We start from the raw sequence: 17,339 nt of genomic DNA, 5'->3' as shown, positions 1-17,339 counted from the left end.
TAAGGAGGAAAAGCAAAAATTTGATGCGCGTATTCGGCTCATTTGAATGAGACTCTGCTTTTGCAAAAGCTGACATCAATAAAAAATAATAGATTTGTCCATTTTCGGCGGTAAAACGGATGTTTGTCTTTCCATACAATCCGTGGTCAGACTGTACGTGGAAGAGAATCAAATCAATTTCAAGTTGAAATTTAAGTATTTTTCTTTGGTGTTTTTATAGAACTTCACAACAGAAATTGTTGCAAATTGAACGTTGAACTTAGTATTGATGTTTTGTAGAAAATACAAAACTCATCAAGTGAAGCATCAGTGCAGTACACTAGTAGACTATCTACGCTTTATTACTTATTTAGAGTTTGCATGCTGTGGAACATTCAAAAATTAACCGAACATTTTCTGAACTTTTGAATTTTTCGTATTTCTCTGCAGTGCAATTGTTGAATATTTTCTTCCCGCAGATGGGAGGCCTGGAATCCGTCATTACTGGCATAATGGACGAGTTCAAGGAATTCTTCGATAGGTGGAAATTCAGCCGAGAAGTTTTCACTTCCTTTGTTCTTTTCACATCATTCAGCATGACTCTCATCAACGTGACAAGAGTTAGTATTGTTATAAATTTCGATATTAGGTGTTATTGTTCTGCTTTTATATGGTTAATTTGTTGCAATCTTGATACATTTGGCATTTTTTCCATCAGTTTAAGTAGAAGTAAGATAAAAGTAAGCAATACAAAATAACTTCCCAAATACTGAATTCGAGATTAGATAAATAGCAGGATTTGAAGCATGTGAGTCACTAAAACTTATCTCAAGCAATATGTATCAAGGAGCTGAATTTAGCTCATTTTGGTATCTCCCTCACCTTCACATTTATTGGAAATTTTCAAATTCAAGGTTAACAACTACATTTCACACACACGCACACAAATACACACACACACGTCTACTTATAAATACACACACACGTCTACCTACACATACACACACACACGTCTACCTACACATACACACGCACATCTACCTACAGAAACACACACACGTCTACCTACACACACACGCACACACATCTACTTACAAATACACACGTCTACCTACACACACACACACGTCTACCTACACATACACACGCACATCTACCTACAGAAACACACACGTCTACCTACACACACACGCACACACATCTACTTACAAATACACACGTCTACCTACACATACACTCGCACGTCTGCCTACACAAACACACACACGTCTACCCCCCACACACACGTCTCCCCACACACACACACTCCTATAATCACACACACACACACTCGTAATTGCAAAACACATAATTTGAATTCAAGATGCCATTTTTTAAGAGCCATTATCTGTAAGGATCAGGCAGGTTGTGATTGTTGACATTTTTAATTTTCTTTATTTTCACATATGTTGTTCCTTATCATGAATGTTTGTGCAAAATTTGAGCTTTGTCTGCCTTACCGTTTTTGGGGAATTAAATTTTTAAATTTAGGGGGCGCGGCACATTTTTGCGTGTTTTTCAAATTTGCAGATTTTAAAGTTCTTGTTGCTTTCAGCGCCCCTATAATGACATGGATTTTTAGATTCTATACTATTATATGGTCTTCTTAGATACTATTACAGCTGTCAAATCGGTGTCACTACGAGGGCGACGGCCACGAACTCCGTTTAAAAATGACCGAAAATGAATTTTTTTACTACATTCAATACCAATTTTCTCAAAGCGCCTTCATGATGACACCAACGTTTTTACATAAATTCGTAGCTACACTTGCATACATCAAAAATATGTAATAAAATTGGTGTCACTATAAGGGCGCCAGAAGATATTGGAACTTTTATGTGATAAATTTCACAAAAATGCAAATGTTTAAAATCTAACTACTACTCTCGCCCTCATAGCAGAGATCTGAAACTAATTAAGTTTGATAACCAACATGTTCGTCTAACATATGAAATAAAAAAATCGGTGTCACTCCTACTACTTTCGGAAATATAATCATTCGAAATTAGTATGTTATGGAGTTATTTAAAAAAAGATTTTTCTAATTCGAATGGCTTTTTACACGGTTTTTTTTAAACTTTAATATAAAATTACAGTAGTGGCACCTAAAATAATATATTTCTAATGCTTTTTATTTAAAAAAAAAAGCTTTACAAAAAGCATTTGAAACACAGTAAATCGATATAGGTACAGATGGACGTATTGTGTAATGTGCATTATGACTAAAATAGTCGTACTAATATTCATATTTTTCCAACCATAATATTTTTTTATCTGTTATTTATATTAAAAATGCAACTATTTATAACATAATGTCTTAAATAGTGATGAACATAATGTATTATATAGCGAGCATTCAGAATCTGAAACATAATTTGAGGATGACGTAGACTAAAACAAAGAAAACATAAAAAATCAAATCACCCAGTTTCAGAAAGACGGTTATTTCTTATTGATGTCTGGTAATTTTGTAGCACTAAAGCTTGGGAAAACATGGTATCCCGGAGAAATAGTAGAAATTGACCATTTGCAAGTAAAGGTCAAATGCATGGCAAGAAGGATTGGAACAAATAAATTTGTTTGGCCCGAAAACAAGGCGAGTATTGGTATGATAATCTAAACATATTATGCACAATAGATCCACCTGTACCTATATCAAAACAAGCATTTTCTATTGAACATAAAGACGCTCTTACTGCCAAAAGCTGTTTATGTTAAACGTTGCTTCTTTGTAATAAATTAAAAATAAATATGGTCAAAACACTATCTGGGTGTGATAAGATTTAATTAACAAAATACATAAATAAACAAATAAAATAAATAAAAAATAATAATAATAAATGAAAAAAAATGCACCACAACATACTAACTTCGAATGATTATATTTCCAAAAGTAGTAGGAGTGACACTAATTTTATTAGTTCGAATGTTATAGACAAACGTGTTTGTTATCAAACTTATTTGGTTTCAGATCTCTGCATCTAGTTGTATTCAGATTAGCAAATGGTCAACTTCTACTATTTCTCCGGGATACCATGTTTTCCCAAGCTTTAGTGCTACAAAATTACCAGATATCAATAAGAGATGACCGTCTTTCTGAAACTGGGTTGATTTGATTTTTTATGTTTTCTTTGTTTTAGTCTACGTCATCCTCAAATTATGTTTCAGATTCTGAATGCTCGCTATATAATGCATTATGTTCATCACTATTTAAGACATTATGTTAAAAATAGCTGCATTTTTAATATAAATAACAGATAAAAAATTAGTATAGTTGGGAAAATATGAATATTAGTACGACTATTTTAGCCATAATGCACATTACACAATACGTCCATCTGTGCCTATATCGATTTACTGTGTTTCTAATGCTTTTTATAAAGCTTTTTTTTAATAAAAAGCATTAGAAACATATTATTTTAGGTGTCACTACTGTAATTTTATATTAAAGTTTAAGAAAAACCGTGTAAAAAGCCATTCGAATTAGAAAAATCTTTTTTTAAATAACTCCATAACATACTAATTTCGAATGATTATATTTCCGAAAGTAGTAGGAGTGACACAATTTTTTTATTTCATATGTTAGATGAAGATGTTGGTTATCAAACTTAATTAGTTTCAGATCTCTGCTATGAGGGCGAGAGTAGTAGTTAGATTTTAAACATTTGCATTTTTGTGAAATTTATCATATAAAAGTTCCAATATCTTCTGGCGCCCTTATAGTGACACCAATTTTATTACATATTTTTGATGTATGCAAGTGTAGCTACGAATTTATGTAAAAACGTTGGTGTCATCATGAAGGCGCTTTGAGAAAATTGGCATTGAATGTAGTAAAAAAATTCATTTTCGGTCATTTTTAAACGGAGTTTGTGGCCGTCGCCCTCGTAGTGACACCGATTTGACAGCTGTAATAGTATCTAAGAAGACCATATAATAGTATAGAATTTAAAAATCCATGTCATTATAGGGGTGCTTAAAGCAACAAGAACTTTAAAATCTGCAAATTTGAAAAACACGCAAAAATGTGCCACGCCCCCTAAATTTAAAAATTTAATTTCCCAAAAACGTTAAGGCAGACAAAGCTCATATTTTGCACAAACATTACATTCATGATAAGGAACAACATATGTGAAAATAAGAAAAATTAAAAATGTCAACAATCACAAATGCCGTAAACTGCCTGATTTTTACAGACATTGGCTCTTAATGTATTTATCTAATGAACAAATCATGCATTTTTTCTGGATTTGAGGGACCCCAGCAAAGCTGGGGCTCTAAAGCTTTTTTCAGCTTACATGGAAATCCGAATACGCTTACAAAATAATACAAAAATCTTTGCTTCGCACAAAAGACGAAGAGAAACTCCATTCATATCTGTCTCTCTCTGAGATAATTCTCTTCTGCTCCTTCCTAATTGAACTATTAGTTTCCCCCAATAAAAGACGAACGTGCTTGCAAGGACAGCGGAAGGTTAGCACAAGAGTCATTTATCTCGGACGCAAATCTCCAGGCTTTTGTGACGCTCTTCTGTTTGTTTCCACTTTGAAAGGAACGTCTGCGATGGACGCCAAGTCGACCACAAATGAAAATGTTTTGCAAAAGATCGAGTCGTCACAATGAATGAGAAGTTTTTTCATGATACCGCCTCGTTTTGCAGTGGTATTGAATCCTTGGATTTTCTGCCGGATTGTATAATGTTGCCGGTTAAGTCCGAAATCTGGTAAATGTCGACATTAGCCGATGGATACAAACATTCCAAAGATATCTGCGAAAGACCGAATATTTCTGGTGAAAGTGGAGTCGACATTCTACAATTTCGGTATACATTAATATATATACTGTGAAATCTGATTATTACGAGTTTCAAGGGATTGCAAATTTTGTTATTTGTAATGGAAATGAAATCGAAACTGAAAATTTATTTCGTTGTATTGGTATTTCACTATATTCGTCAAAGCTTTTTAAAAATATTTAATGTTTTTGACGGGAAAAAAACTAAGCGGTTTGCAGTTTTGAATTATTCGCTTGTATAAAAGCAAATATTTATTTTAGAAGCCCCAATATGGCTTCTAAAATGATCTTGATTGGTTTTAAGCAAGCTGCAAGCGAACTTTAAAAGCTTATCTTAATATTAGTTTCGTTCGAGAGCTGCCGCTCTAGTTACCTAGATACTCAATAGATGGTGCCACTAAAAATTGTTCTTTTTATTTATATAGTTTAGTGATGCTACTATTGAAAAATTAGACAAGGGCGGTTGTCCGCCCGCTACACTGATACGCTTGCTTCATTTTTGAATTTTTACGCATCTAAGAATCCTAATCTCGTATTTAAATTATGGTCGGAAAAATCATAAAAGGCTAAATTCACAAAAAGTTTCTTTTCTTGCTTTTTATTTTCAGGAACACGAAAAAAGAGAAGAAATTATTCCTTTTGAAGCGCCCCCCCCCCCGGCAGAAAGACCTTTTTATTAAACTAGTTTTTTTTTTTAGTACACCGATTTGTACATTAAACATAAGAAACGTACAAAGGAATATGTTACGTTTTTTAGTTAAAATTTGTTTTTAAAATATTCTAAAGGTACAAAACAAACGCAGGTTTTTAAATTTCACTTTGAAAGTAATTCTTCACCGTCATTTTTTCAGGGAGGTGGCTACACGATGCATTGGTTCGACAGTTACTCAGCTAGTATTTCATTGTTATTTTCAGCACTATTGGAAGCCGTTGGAGTTGCTTGGCTTTATGGTAAAAATACTTCTTTTTTCTGTATAACTTTTCACAACCGCCATAAAATCAATAGGGGAAAGGGGGGGCACATTTGAGCACGGTGCACATGTGAACATGGTATGATTAACTAGGATAATGTCAAGCATAAAATCTTGAAAAATTCTCAAGTACTGACAGAACCAGTCCTACTTCTTGAAACTTTTAGAGCATGGAGATAGCTTATGTTCCTGCTGTGAAAATTTCTTCGTTTTAGCAGATGCTGATATAATTTTATCACTGTCTTCTTCGCGTAAAAACATGTAATTTTAAATCGTGTTCATATGTGCCCCAGCTTGATCCCATGTGCCCCCTATAGGGACACATGTGAACAATTGATGACATATTTTAAAAATTCCTTAAGGAATAGAAATACATATGTATTTTTTTTTATCTGAAAAAAAAATTCATGCCACAAAGGAAAGACCATTTAATCATAGGGACATCTACACTCTAAGAAATTGATAATATTTTTTGAAAGAAAAACATATGAAAAATTTTTTTCATATGTGCCCCTTTTTCTCTACATTTAAACAGCTAAAAATAAATTTAAATAAAAACCTTTTGCTCAGCGTAAAATGTTTGAGAAAATAGAATGAAAGAGAGTACTTCGAAATTTTACAATTTAGCAGTCCAAAAGTTAGGTTTTAGTTAGATAATTTCAACAAGGCTTATTTTTTACGCACCCCCCCCCCCCCCCGTACTTATTCTGGGGAGGAAGGGTGAATCTTCAATGCAAATTTTTTCGGAAAACAACAAACACCACTGCCATTTGTATTTAAAACATTATTTTTTCAAAGTCAGGGAGGGTGGGGCAATTTATCCCCCTAAGTAACGGACCTGGATCTTAGTTAAGAGCAATTAGGGCATTTTTCCAGAATAAAACGAATGTTAAATATGCGTGAGTAAATTAAATACTTAGGTAATCAATATATTTTTGATTAACAAGATTTGAAACATTGTCTTCCCCGAGGCTTTTTTTGCTTGTAATGATTTTTGATAATGAGAAACATCTTCAACTATGATGAGATTAAGAGAAAAACTTGTATATATAGTATTGAATTGATTGAATATTTGCACTTAATGAAGGATTTTATTGACATTATTTTTAATTTAAGTTCTATTCCTTTTTAGGTATTGACCAATTCAGCGAAAATGTGCGAGAAATGATTGGCCATAAACCTGGGCTTTTCTGGAGGTTATGCTGGAAATTCATCAGTCCTACCTTTTTAATTGTAATACATATGTTTATTTATCATACTGCATGTAAAGCATTTGTAAATTATACTCTTTCTTATACCTGGACGGTAGACAGACTTTTTAAAGTTAACTACTTGCCGTTTCTACATTAAATCCTTAATTTCGTGCATTTATTGCACGAATACTGAATGATATTCTAGTAAAATCCAAATTAATATTACAGCCACTAAGTTTTTAATTCTGATTACGGAATTTCTGCAAACGATTATTTGGTTGTTTTAATTAAAAGTTCATGCCATGGTTAGGTTTCAATTAAAAACCAGTCACTTGATTTTCAATTAAAAGCCAGTTATATAGTTAGCTGAAGTGATACAGTCCTTAAAACTACCATTGAAGTCAGAGGTTCGGTAAATAAAATGCTCACTTTTACCCACTTGGCTCACACGAGTTTCAAAGTCGAATTCGGTAAGTATAATCTATAAAAAAAAATCGACGCACCAAGAAGGAGTGATCCGATTGAGACGAAAATTGGTGGATAGGAAGACAATGCACAGAATAGTAAATGATTAAATTCTCAGAACAATTGAATAGTTTTTGTCAGAGTTACAATATCAAGTTCTATAAGGTATTGACCCGCCTCTAGCCTGTATAAAAGCTGAAGCGCGGCGTGGGAAACACCGATAAAGGTGTCCTGCGGTATTTCCGGTCAAATTCACTCCAATTGTCGGACAAGGTTATCAACATTCCTTGCCAGATGCAATCGTCATCCCTTCATATCCCAGACATGCTCGATGAGAGAGAGATCTGGCAGGCCACGGAAGAGTTTGACAAGCTTGCGGACAGTTCATAGCAACATGTGCCGTATGTTATCTGGCATTGTCCTGCTGAAAACCAACCGAACGTACTAAAAAAGGAATGGCAGCAAAACAGGTCTTAGGATGTAGTCGACGTACCACTGTGCAGTAAGTGTACCTCTAATTACGACCAAAGGGTTCAGTTACCACAGGAAATGGCACCCCAGACCATAATGCCTTGTTGAGGGCCAGTGTGAAGTGCAAAAGTGAAACCAGGATCCCCCCCCCCCGGCCCTGGTTGTCTCCAAACACGTCATGACACAGTTGGAAGCGGGATTCGTCGCTGAAGACTATACGTCCCCAGTCGGCACTATTCCAACCTGATCAAGCCATGCACCACTGTAATCTGGCTCGGAAGTGTGGAGGCGTCAGTGACAGGTGGCGTAGGCGCGAGGATAGATTTCGTTGTCCCAACCGTCTGTAAATGGTCATGATGTACACTGGTGTTTAGATTGAATATCTGATGGTTCATAGAGAGGAAGAGAGGGCTGTGACAGCTGATCGGACAATCACTCTCTCATCACGATATGTTGTGATCCTAGGTCGATCGCTACCCAGGGCCGTGCCGAAGGGGGGGGGGGGCGAGCGGGGCAATCGCCCCGGGCGCCACGAAATGAGGGGGCGCCGCAAGGCGCCCCTCGTTTCGACGGAGCACGACGACATTCACACGAAATGAAGGGCGCCTTGCGGCGCCCCCTCATTTCAGGTACTATCATAGATACGCAGCCATAGACACACAAAATAGAGAATCATTGCAATGGTTCTTTATTTTGTTCTATGGCACTAAAATATTCCTGTCTCTCAGTCTCCAAAGCATTCGTTTCCTTTGTATCATGGAAACAGATACAATTTCTGAGAATATAAATGTTTAAAATCAAACAAAAGGCACTTCTCTTTTGTCTAGTTCTCACCAAATTTTCTTGAGTTCTGCCCCTGCATGCAGTGACGTAACGAGAAAATTTTTTAAGGGGTCACTCTGAAAAAAAAATGTTTTTTTATTATTATTATTATTATTATTATTATTATTCGGATAGGAAAAAATGTTAAAAGGTGTCCGGTCAAAATTTTGAAACTTTTAGTTTTAAAAACGCAATTCTGGCCTTAAAACGCGATTTTAGGCCATGTTTATTGACGTTAGGGTAAGGGAGGGAGTTCAGAGACTGTTTCCGATCGATTATTTTTTAAAATAGATTAAACTCAATTCCTCCTCCCCCTGAAGTTTTCGAAATTGAAGTTTCAAAAACGCAGCTTTAGACAAACTTTGAAGATTTGATGGATAGGAGGATCTGGAGCATCTCCCAGAAAAACTGTTCAAAATTACGGTCAAAAAATTTAAGCAGTGTTTTACTTTCAGGAGCTATCCCACTTAAATTTTTTGTAAGTATCGTTTGAAAAACCCATTGCTTGCGTGATATTAAAGAAAGGCGGCATGGGGGCGAATATTATCTTAAACTCAATTCTTAAAAGCAATTTGTAAGGCCATATTTTGTAATATTAGGGCGAGTGATTTTTCGAAATTAGAGCTCCAAAAACGCAATTCTGAGCGATTTTCGGTGTTGTTGAGTATTTGTGGGCTTCTCCCTAAAACTTACAAATATTTGATTCAAAAGAATAACATCTTTGTTTATAACATATAAGAAAGCTGATATTAAAAGTTGGTACAAGTAAAACCAAAAAGCTCTTGAAAAGAATCATTGGATGAGTTCAGATCGAAATTTAATTTTGATGTAATTTACTTCGATAAATACATTTTCTCTTTATAATCAGCAAATTATATTCGTGTTCTTAGTTTGATCAATATGAATAACCAATTCAGTTTTAATTGTTTGTTTTTTATCTAGTGGGATAACATTTTACTAGATAAATATTTGGATTTTTAACATTTCCGTTTTTCGAAAAGTTTTTGGGGCATTAATGTTTCACAAATATCAAAAACAGATTCATTGCTTGTGTTTTAATTTGTATTATGCATAGCCCTTTGATTGTTATGTTTATCAATATGTAAAATATTCAAGTATGTATTATGCACTGATGTTATAACTATGTTATAACTAACATGATTTTTCTGTGTGTATGGGGGGGGGGGGGGGGCGTCAGGAAACTTTCGCCCCGGGCGCCGTCAGCTCTTCGGACGGCCCTGCCGCTACCATCCTGACGCTGAACTCTGCCATTTTCCACCCATACTTGCCAGCATCTTCGAATCGCCGCATCGCTTCGACTCAAATGATGAGCGATTCTCCGATTTGACCAACCGGCCTCTTTCAATGCAATGATGCGACCTCTTTTAAACTCTGAGAGTTGCTCGTAATGAGCATGAACCATGCGGCGAGGCATTTTTAAGTTATTGAAAGCTAATCTGAATAACAATCAAATCGAAAGTTTTAACAACTTTTGAAGAACTGCCCTTTATATACATCTGCTGGATGTGCAGTTTCGATGCGCTGGAGATCAAACTATTCCTTCATTGGACACCAAATTTTAATCATTTGCATACCTGGTCAACACACTCCTGCATACGAAATTTCAAAGCAATCAAATGATTCCTTCTTGGTGCGTCGATTTTTTTGTTATAGAGTGTATTTTTCTTGCATTGCTAAAGGGAAAGGAAAAGTCTTCTTTTTTTAACTTATAAGAGGGTAAGTCAAAAAGTACTTGCACTTTTCGTTCTAAAACTTTATTAAACTAAGATAGGTGTATAACAATACATTCTTTTTCGATAAAGTCTCCAGCTTTAGTAAGGAACTTGGTCCGACGGGGCACAAGCTTCCGTAATAGTCTAAGATCCCACTAGACTTGACCTACCCTCATCGAGTTTCCTAAAATTATCATATATGAAGAATAAAAGTTGTAAATGAAACGTGAATGTACGAATTTCTAACTCTTTCACGTGACCTAATCAGGGTTGTCAAGGGTTGAAAGGTGCCTAAAAATGAGTAGTATACCCAGGGCCCGACTAACTGAAAGTGAGGCCCAAAGCCCACAATGCTTTGGAGGCTCCTTTCTCTATTCTATCACATTAAGTCAACGTAAAATGATGTTAAAATAATGCTTCGGGGCCCCTTAGAAAGATGGGGCCCCCAGGCCCAGGCCTAGTTGGACTGTGCGTTAATCAGGCCCTGAGTATACCATCATCGAGGTTTCCGAAAATCGTTATCATAAATGAAGAGTAAAAGATAGAAATAAGACGCTAAACTAAGGTTGCCTACCTTTTTTCGGCTCCCTAATCATGGTTGTCAGGGGAAGAAAAGTTTTTCAGTGGGGGAGATAATTTACCCCTCATCGAGTTTCCGGAAATTGTTGTCATAAATGAAGACTAAAAGCTGTAAAGAAACGTTAAAGTAAGATTGCATACCTTTTTCCGGTCCCTAACCAGGGTTGTCAGGGCTAAAAGATGTCCAAAAAATGAGTTATTTTACCCTCATCGAGTTTCCGCAAAAGTTATATAAAACTAGTATGTTGTGGCCCCATCATGAAACGTTCTTCTATATCTTTCTTATAATTCCGATCCCTCCCCATGCTTGACGAGTAAGCAATATTCCCAACAAAAATAAAATTATACACGCCAACACTTGACGACCATCCCAATTCACAACTCCAAAAAACTATAGGGGGCACTGGTAGCCGCCGTCTAATGGCGGATGAAACAGGTAAAAACAAAACGCACACCATAGCGTAGAAAATGAAAAGCATTTAGCATTTTCTACGCTAGCACTAGTAATTTTTGTTTGTATGCATGACTTTTTTCTTTTATTCTTTTAAAATTAATTTTTAAAGTCTTGTTAATATTCTGGCTTACATAGAAGGAAATGAGAACTCAATAATTATTACTAAACGTCAGAAGTTAATGCAAATTTCTTAGTTCGTAGTTGTAAGCAGCCATTTCCCCGAAGTTGAATTCCATATTTATCAATTCTTGATGGAACTTCATTTTTATTGTGGCCATAAGAACACTATAAATAATTCATGTAACAAGGCCTTTGTTTACCAGTGTTATCAAAAGTTCAAAATGATACTTCTTTGTCTTGTTTGACTAGCGCTAATTGTTTTATATTTGTAGCTGAGTTATTTCTCAAATCGCCGGAATCGGTTAATTTTATTTTTTTCTGTTTTCGTATGTTTCTAATTTCAGAATTATGATTTAATTCTGTACTGCATCATCATTAAAATTCTCACGGATACATGGTGGTGGTTTTCTTTTTCATTGATCTTCCATTATTTCTTTAAACTTATCGAATTCTGTAATCTTTCTACCATTTTAATCAACACATGATAAAAAATAAAAATAGTTTACAACTGATATGTGAAATCTCACCAAGAGTTCTTTGCTCGCACAATACTAAAACTATAACCCTAAACTATAATCACACTATTTTGGCGATGAAAATTCTCAACGTTAAACATTCTTCATTTCGTTCCACGATTCAAGAAAATATTTTGCATACTGTCCATTCCAACTAAATGCTGCAGTAAAATAAGGTTCGTTAAATTAATTATTTTTTCAAGGGAAAAATATGCATCGAATAGACGAGCATGTTCGCTAATAATTTCATGCAATGCATTAATAAATGCTCATAACAAACTGCCTATGTTTACCAACAGACACACGTGGAACGCAATGTTTTGCCTTTTCCTTTAATTTTGTAAATCACCGCAAGGTAGTGTATTCGAGCGCTGGAGTTGCGAATTCCCGATTTATCACAAAAGCAAAGCAAAGAATGAAAATTGAAAATTAATTTAAAAGCCTTGCTTAAAATAATTACGCACATTTATTTGTTAACAAACACAAGATGGCAACAGTTAAAAAGTATAAATCATCGTGATTTTCTGGTCATTTTTAAACAATTAAAATCACACGAAATACGCAGACGACACGACTGTCTAATACGATTTATCTTTCTTATTGTTGCATTTATAAAGCTATTTTTATTCACACACAAGAAAAAATCAGCCCCCCCCCCCCCCCCATGGAGCTATTGGCGCCAAAATTGAACCAACGCCTGTTTACATATGAATTCACATTTATTCCAAATTTCATCCAGAACTTAGCATTACTTCTTGAGATATGGCACTCACAATGGAACAAAAAGATTGTTCAATTGCGCAACCCCCTTTTCAGCTATTGATGCCAAAATAGTTCGAAAACTTTCTATAGCTCAATCACCGTTTGAGCTATTGACACCAATACTGAATTAGCACCTGTACCTGTTAGGGGCAACATATGGACCAAATTTTGTTTTATTCTGCCAGTTACTTCCTGGAGAATAGCACGCAGGCATAACTCAAGAAAACGTCCCATTGCTCCACCCCCCTTGGGGGAATCCGAACCGAAAACCAATAGGGCAGAAGTTCACATATAGGGGCACATATGTGTACCAAATTTTGTTCGATTTCATGCGGTAGTTTTGCTGTACAGCGGCCACAAAAAACTGATCACACACATAACGAACTTCATTCGGATGGCGCGGCCGCAGTTGGCGGGCGTCATTGATGGTACACACACAGACAGGCAGAAATTTTCCAAAAATGGTCGAAATGGACTCAGCACACCTCAAAACGTTCGAATCCTTCGAAATTCAAAAATTTGCACGAATCCAATACTTTCTTCTAGTATATATTAGATAAAGAAGAAAGTAAAAATGTAAGTAAAAATATTTAAAAACCGATGGTATAGGGTTGCCTAAGCAAAAGTGCTCCAATCATAGGGTTGCTGCTATTCAAAGTTTCAATATTGAAACTTCGAACAACGGCAACCCTATGATTGTAGCACATTTGATTAGGCAACTTTATACCATCGATTTTGTAATATTTTTACCTACATTTTTTATAACTTATATAAATATAACTTATGTTGTTTTTATATAACTTATGTGGAATCTCGATAAGGGTAAATTACTCATTTTTGGGCACCTTTTAGCTCTTGGCAACCCTGATTAGTACACACGCAGCAGGTAGGCAACCTTACTTTAACGTTTTCTTTACATCGTTTACTCTTCATTTATGACAACAATTTTTGAAATCTCAATGAGGGTAAATTACTCATTTTTGGGCACTTTCTAGCCTCTGGCAACCCTGCTTAGAGATCGCAAAAGGTAGGTTACCTTACTTTAGCGTTTTATTTACAGATTTTACTCTTCATTTATGACAACAATTTCCGGAAACTCCAATAGGGCCGTTTCCATGGACACTGTCGACCCTTTCACCGCATTCCGGTTATTAGCGGGTTTTATGTAGAATCTTTCTACTCCTGCTAGCTTCTGGAGTAAAAGCGGTGTTTTTACCCGGAATGCATTACGCGAAACAAGTTCGTCTACTAGCCGCTAAGGACGCTGGGTAAAAACCGCTTTCTCTGGTATAATGGGAGAACCTCTTTTTACATGGAAAGAGGAAATTTTTCTATCGGGATTTTTGCGGAGCGAGAGCGAGGATTTACCGGGTCGAAAAGTAAGTTGCGAACGCGGCTAATTAGGGGTAAATTATCTCCTTCATTGAAAACCATTTTTTCCCTGACAACCCGATTAGGGAGCTGAAAAAGGGAGGCAACCTTAGTTTAGCGTTTTATTTTTATCCTTTACTCTTCATTTATGATAACGATTTTCTGAAACTCGATGAGGGTAAATTATTCATTTTTAGGCACCTTTCAAGCCCTGACAACCCTGATTAATTCACGTGAAAGAGGTAGAAATTCTTACTTTCACGTTTTATTTACAAGTTTTACTCTTCATCTATGGTAACAATTTTAGGAAACTCGATGAGGGTAGGACAAGCCTAGTGGGATCTCGTACCCACTAGGCTTGTCTTCCTGATAGAAAGTTTTCGTTTGATCATGCAGCCACTTTGGCACCTTCTTTTGAAAGTCTGAGGGAATCTGGGCTATAGGGAGAATTTTCCAGGGTCTCAAAGACCAACCTGTTGATTGTTTCTATGGTGTGATGGGCCGTGTACGGCAGAGCGTTGCATTGAAAAAAAAAAACTTTCTTTGAGAGTAGACCACGACGTTTGTTTCGATTCGCTGGCTTCAACTTATTGGCCATCAAAAATCTGACCACCCCTCGTTGCTCCACTTTGATGCCATCTGATAGCAGAGCTATCAGATTAAATATCGGATAAATTTTTGACTTACCCTCATATATATGGAAACAGATTTTGAAGACATCATATGCTGCATTCAGCTGCAAATACTTGAATACAGGAAATCATGTGGACATTTTTCTCAACTGAGACCTTTTATATGATTTGACTAAAGATGTTTATTGTACTACTGGTATTTGCGCACTATCCCATCTGCCATTAATCTTGCCGCAACTTAGAGGTTCTAATCCTTTATAAAAGCTATTGGTAGTGAGTTATTATTTTTTAAGTATTGCAAAAGTCAAGTTTCAATAAAATGTAAAATAATAAGTCTATCATGTAATACAATTGCTTTCTTTACTTAGGCAGTCATCATATCAGCCATCGTCAACAATCCACCTCTAAAGTACCAGGATTACTTCTATCCCACATGGGCTGTGGCATTAGGATGGGGTTTTGCATTATCTTCTGTAGCCATGGTGCCAGCTGTCGCTTGTTACAAACTCTGGAAGGCTCAAGGTTCTTGCTCTGAAGTAAGATATGTCTTGAAAACATTATTGTAGTCCAAGAGCTGGCACCAATTTTTGAGTTTGAGGCAAGCTGAAAACTTGTCACATACCTCTCTTATTATATTCCAACACCGAACTGCAGACCTGGCTGAGGATTAGCGGGGCTAAATCAACCCCTAAATTTTTTTTAAAAAAACTTTTGGTTCCAAAAATATATTTGAGACAATATGCAATTTTGATATGTTGTAGTTTAATGTTTACAAAATAAGGAAAAAAATAAGCCAGACGATTTAGCCGGTGTTTTAACATTGCCAGACGCGTGCTAAAATATTTTGCAAAAAATATAAAAAATGTATTTGAGGCAACTTGAAATTTTAATAGGACATTATTCATAGCTAAAAAATAATATTCTTAAAAAGACAAATCATTTCGCTGGAACTTTCTATCTGCCAGTGCCAGGTGATCTAGTATGAGACAGAGAGCGTTACCGGCAGCTGGCTTACCGCGTAACTATTGGCTCTGGCGAGTTCACGTGACTTACAATAGCCATGAGGTTTCTAGTTGGATTTTCGGAGTAAAAAAATAGGAAATTTTGTGAATTTATATTAAAAATGGTTCGTATAAAAATGATTATATATAATCAATCAATGTAGCCAAATAGAAATATTTTATGATTTGGTGTGTCGTGCATTCGCCCTTTAATAAACTTGAAGTTTTAATGCATTCCGGTACTGGTGTTTTTTTACAATCGAGGATTGTTCGCTTGAAAATAAGCTGCGCGTTATGGAGAACATCCGATTCTTCTATAAGAGTAAATAAATCGTCGTTGATTAAGTAAACTGTTGGCCCAAGAATTTTCTTATTATGTTTTAATGAAATTTGTATGGTATCTCGATTTTTTTTTAAAATTTATTCTCAAAGTGAGCCTTAGTGAGCCATCTTTTTCCGCAGCAATATTTGAAATAATTTCTAAATAACTAGTACAAATAAAAGTGAAAGAATAACTCTTTTTATTCTTGATCACCCTTTCATCGATAAAGCTGCAAACGTCATTAAAAGCTCCTTCATAAAATTGTAAATTTTTGTGGTAATTTGTTTCTGGTTCATATTCAAGTTTCCATAATTTATTAAAATAATTCTTTTGGCAAATGCGATGGTTATAAAATGTCTCCGAACTTTGTATTTTTTGGAAAGATTCAGTTTCTTGGATAAATGGTTCGTACATTTCTAAGGATTTTAGTAAACCTTCTCTAGAAGCGGCTGTCGTTGTCCTTGATATTTTTTGGAGTTTTTGTGACAAAAAATACAAATTTTTTGATTGCGCTGAGAATTTTTGTCAGTACTGCTATCCACGGGCGTACTTGACGTATCCGTGATATTGTCTTCGACGAAAACAACGACATGAGCTTCTGATGTAGACACAACAAGATTGAAGTATAGATGCAGATGGTTGAGATGCTAATATTGCTGATTCTATTGCAGATGTGGATGGTTGGAGTGATGATGAAGATGGTTCTGCTGTAAATGTAGAGTACTGTACTTGCTGATATAAAAGGTTCTAACGCAGTTTGTTGATGTGAATTGTCGGATATTAAATTGTTTGAAAAAAAAAAATTAGTTTAATTTAAATTTTCGTTAACAATTAAAGCCTTATAACAGTAATAAAGTTAGATGTTTGTTAGGCCAAAAAACATGCAATGAAAATGAAGCATTGAGAAGCAAAGGGATGCAAGTGGACATTTTCAAGTTTTCAATAAAACGCGTTTGAAGATTAGCTCCTAGGTAGGCTTTCATTGATTTTTTTTTTCTAAATCATGCTGTATAGCTACAACTATCAGGGCTACTAGTACCATCTCTTGCCCCAAGACAGAAGAGAGGTTCACCTACCATGTGCACTGGTTATCTCCAAATTTTTAATTTTGCC

The 17,339-nt window shown here is 35.5% G+C and overlaps 1 protein-coding gene across 1 annotated transcript; it reads left to right on the top strand.

Annotated features, from left to right (window-relative positions):
- The first annotated feature begins 466 nt into the window (after nt 1–466).
- Nucleotides 467–17,002, top strand: LOC129222053 (sodium-dependent noradrenaline transporter-like). The gene is made up of 5 exons (XM_054856475.1): nt 467–599; nt 5,667–5,766; nt 6,919–7,019; nt 15,272–15,439; nt 16,898–17,002. The coding sequence occupies exons 1-5, from the start codon at nt 492–494 to the stop codon at nt 16,937–16,939; spliced, it is 519 nt and encodes a 172-aa protein (XP_054712450.1). The 5' UTR covers nt 467–491; the 3' UTR covers nt 16,940–17,002.
- Nucleotides 17,003–17,339: the final 337 nt, after the last annotated feature.

The sequence above is a fragment of the Uloborus diversus genome, chromosome 5 (genome assembly GCF_026930045.1).
Source record: "Uloborus diversus isolate 005 chromosome 5, Udiv.v.3.1, whole genome shotgun sequence".
Classification (NCBI taxonomy): Eukaryota; Metazoa; Arthropoda; class Arachnida; order Araneae; family Uloboridae; genus Uloborus; species Uloborus diversus.
The sequence above is the reverse complement of the archived record's forward strand: the minus strand, read 5'-3'. Positions and strand labels throughout refer to the sequence as shown.

Excerpts from the sequence above, each read along its gene's own strand:
- LOC129222053 (XM_054856475.1), top strand. The coding sequence starts at position 492 with ATGGACGAGTTCAAGGAATTCTTCGATAGGTGGAAATTCAGCCGAGAA. Across the intron at positions 7,020-15,271 it reads TCAGTCCTACCTTTTTAATT|GCAGTCATCATATCAGCCAT; the intron begins GTAATACATATG and ends TTCTTTACTTAG. Across the intron at positions 15,440-16,897 it reads CTCAAGGTTCTTGCTCTGAA|ATGTGGATGGTTGGAGTGAT; the intron begins GTAAGATATGTC and ends ATTCTATTGCAG.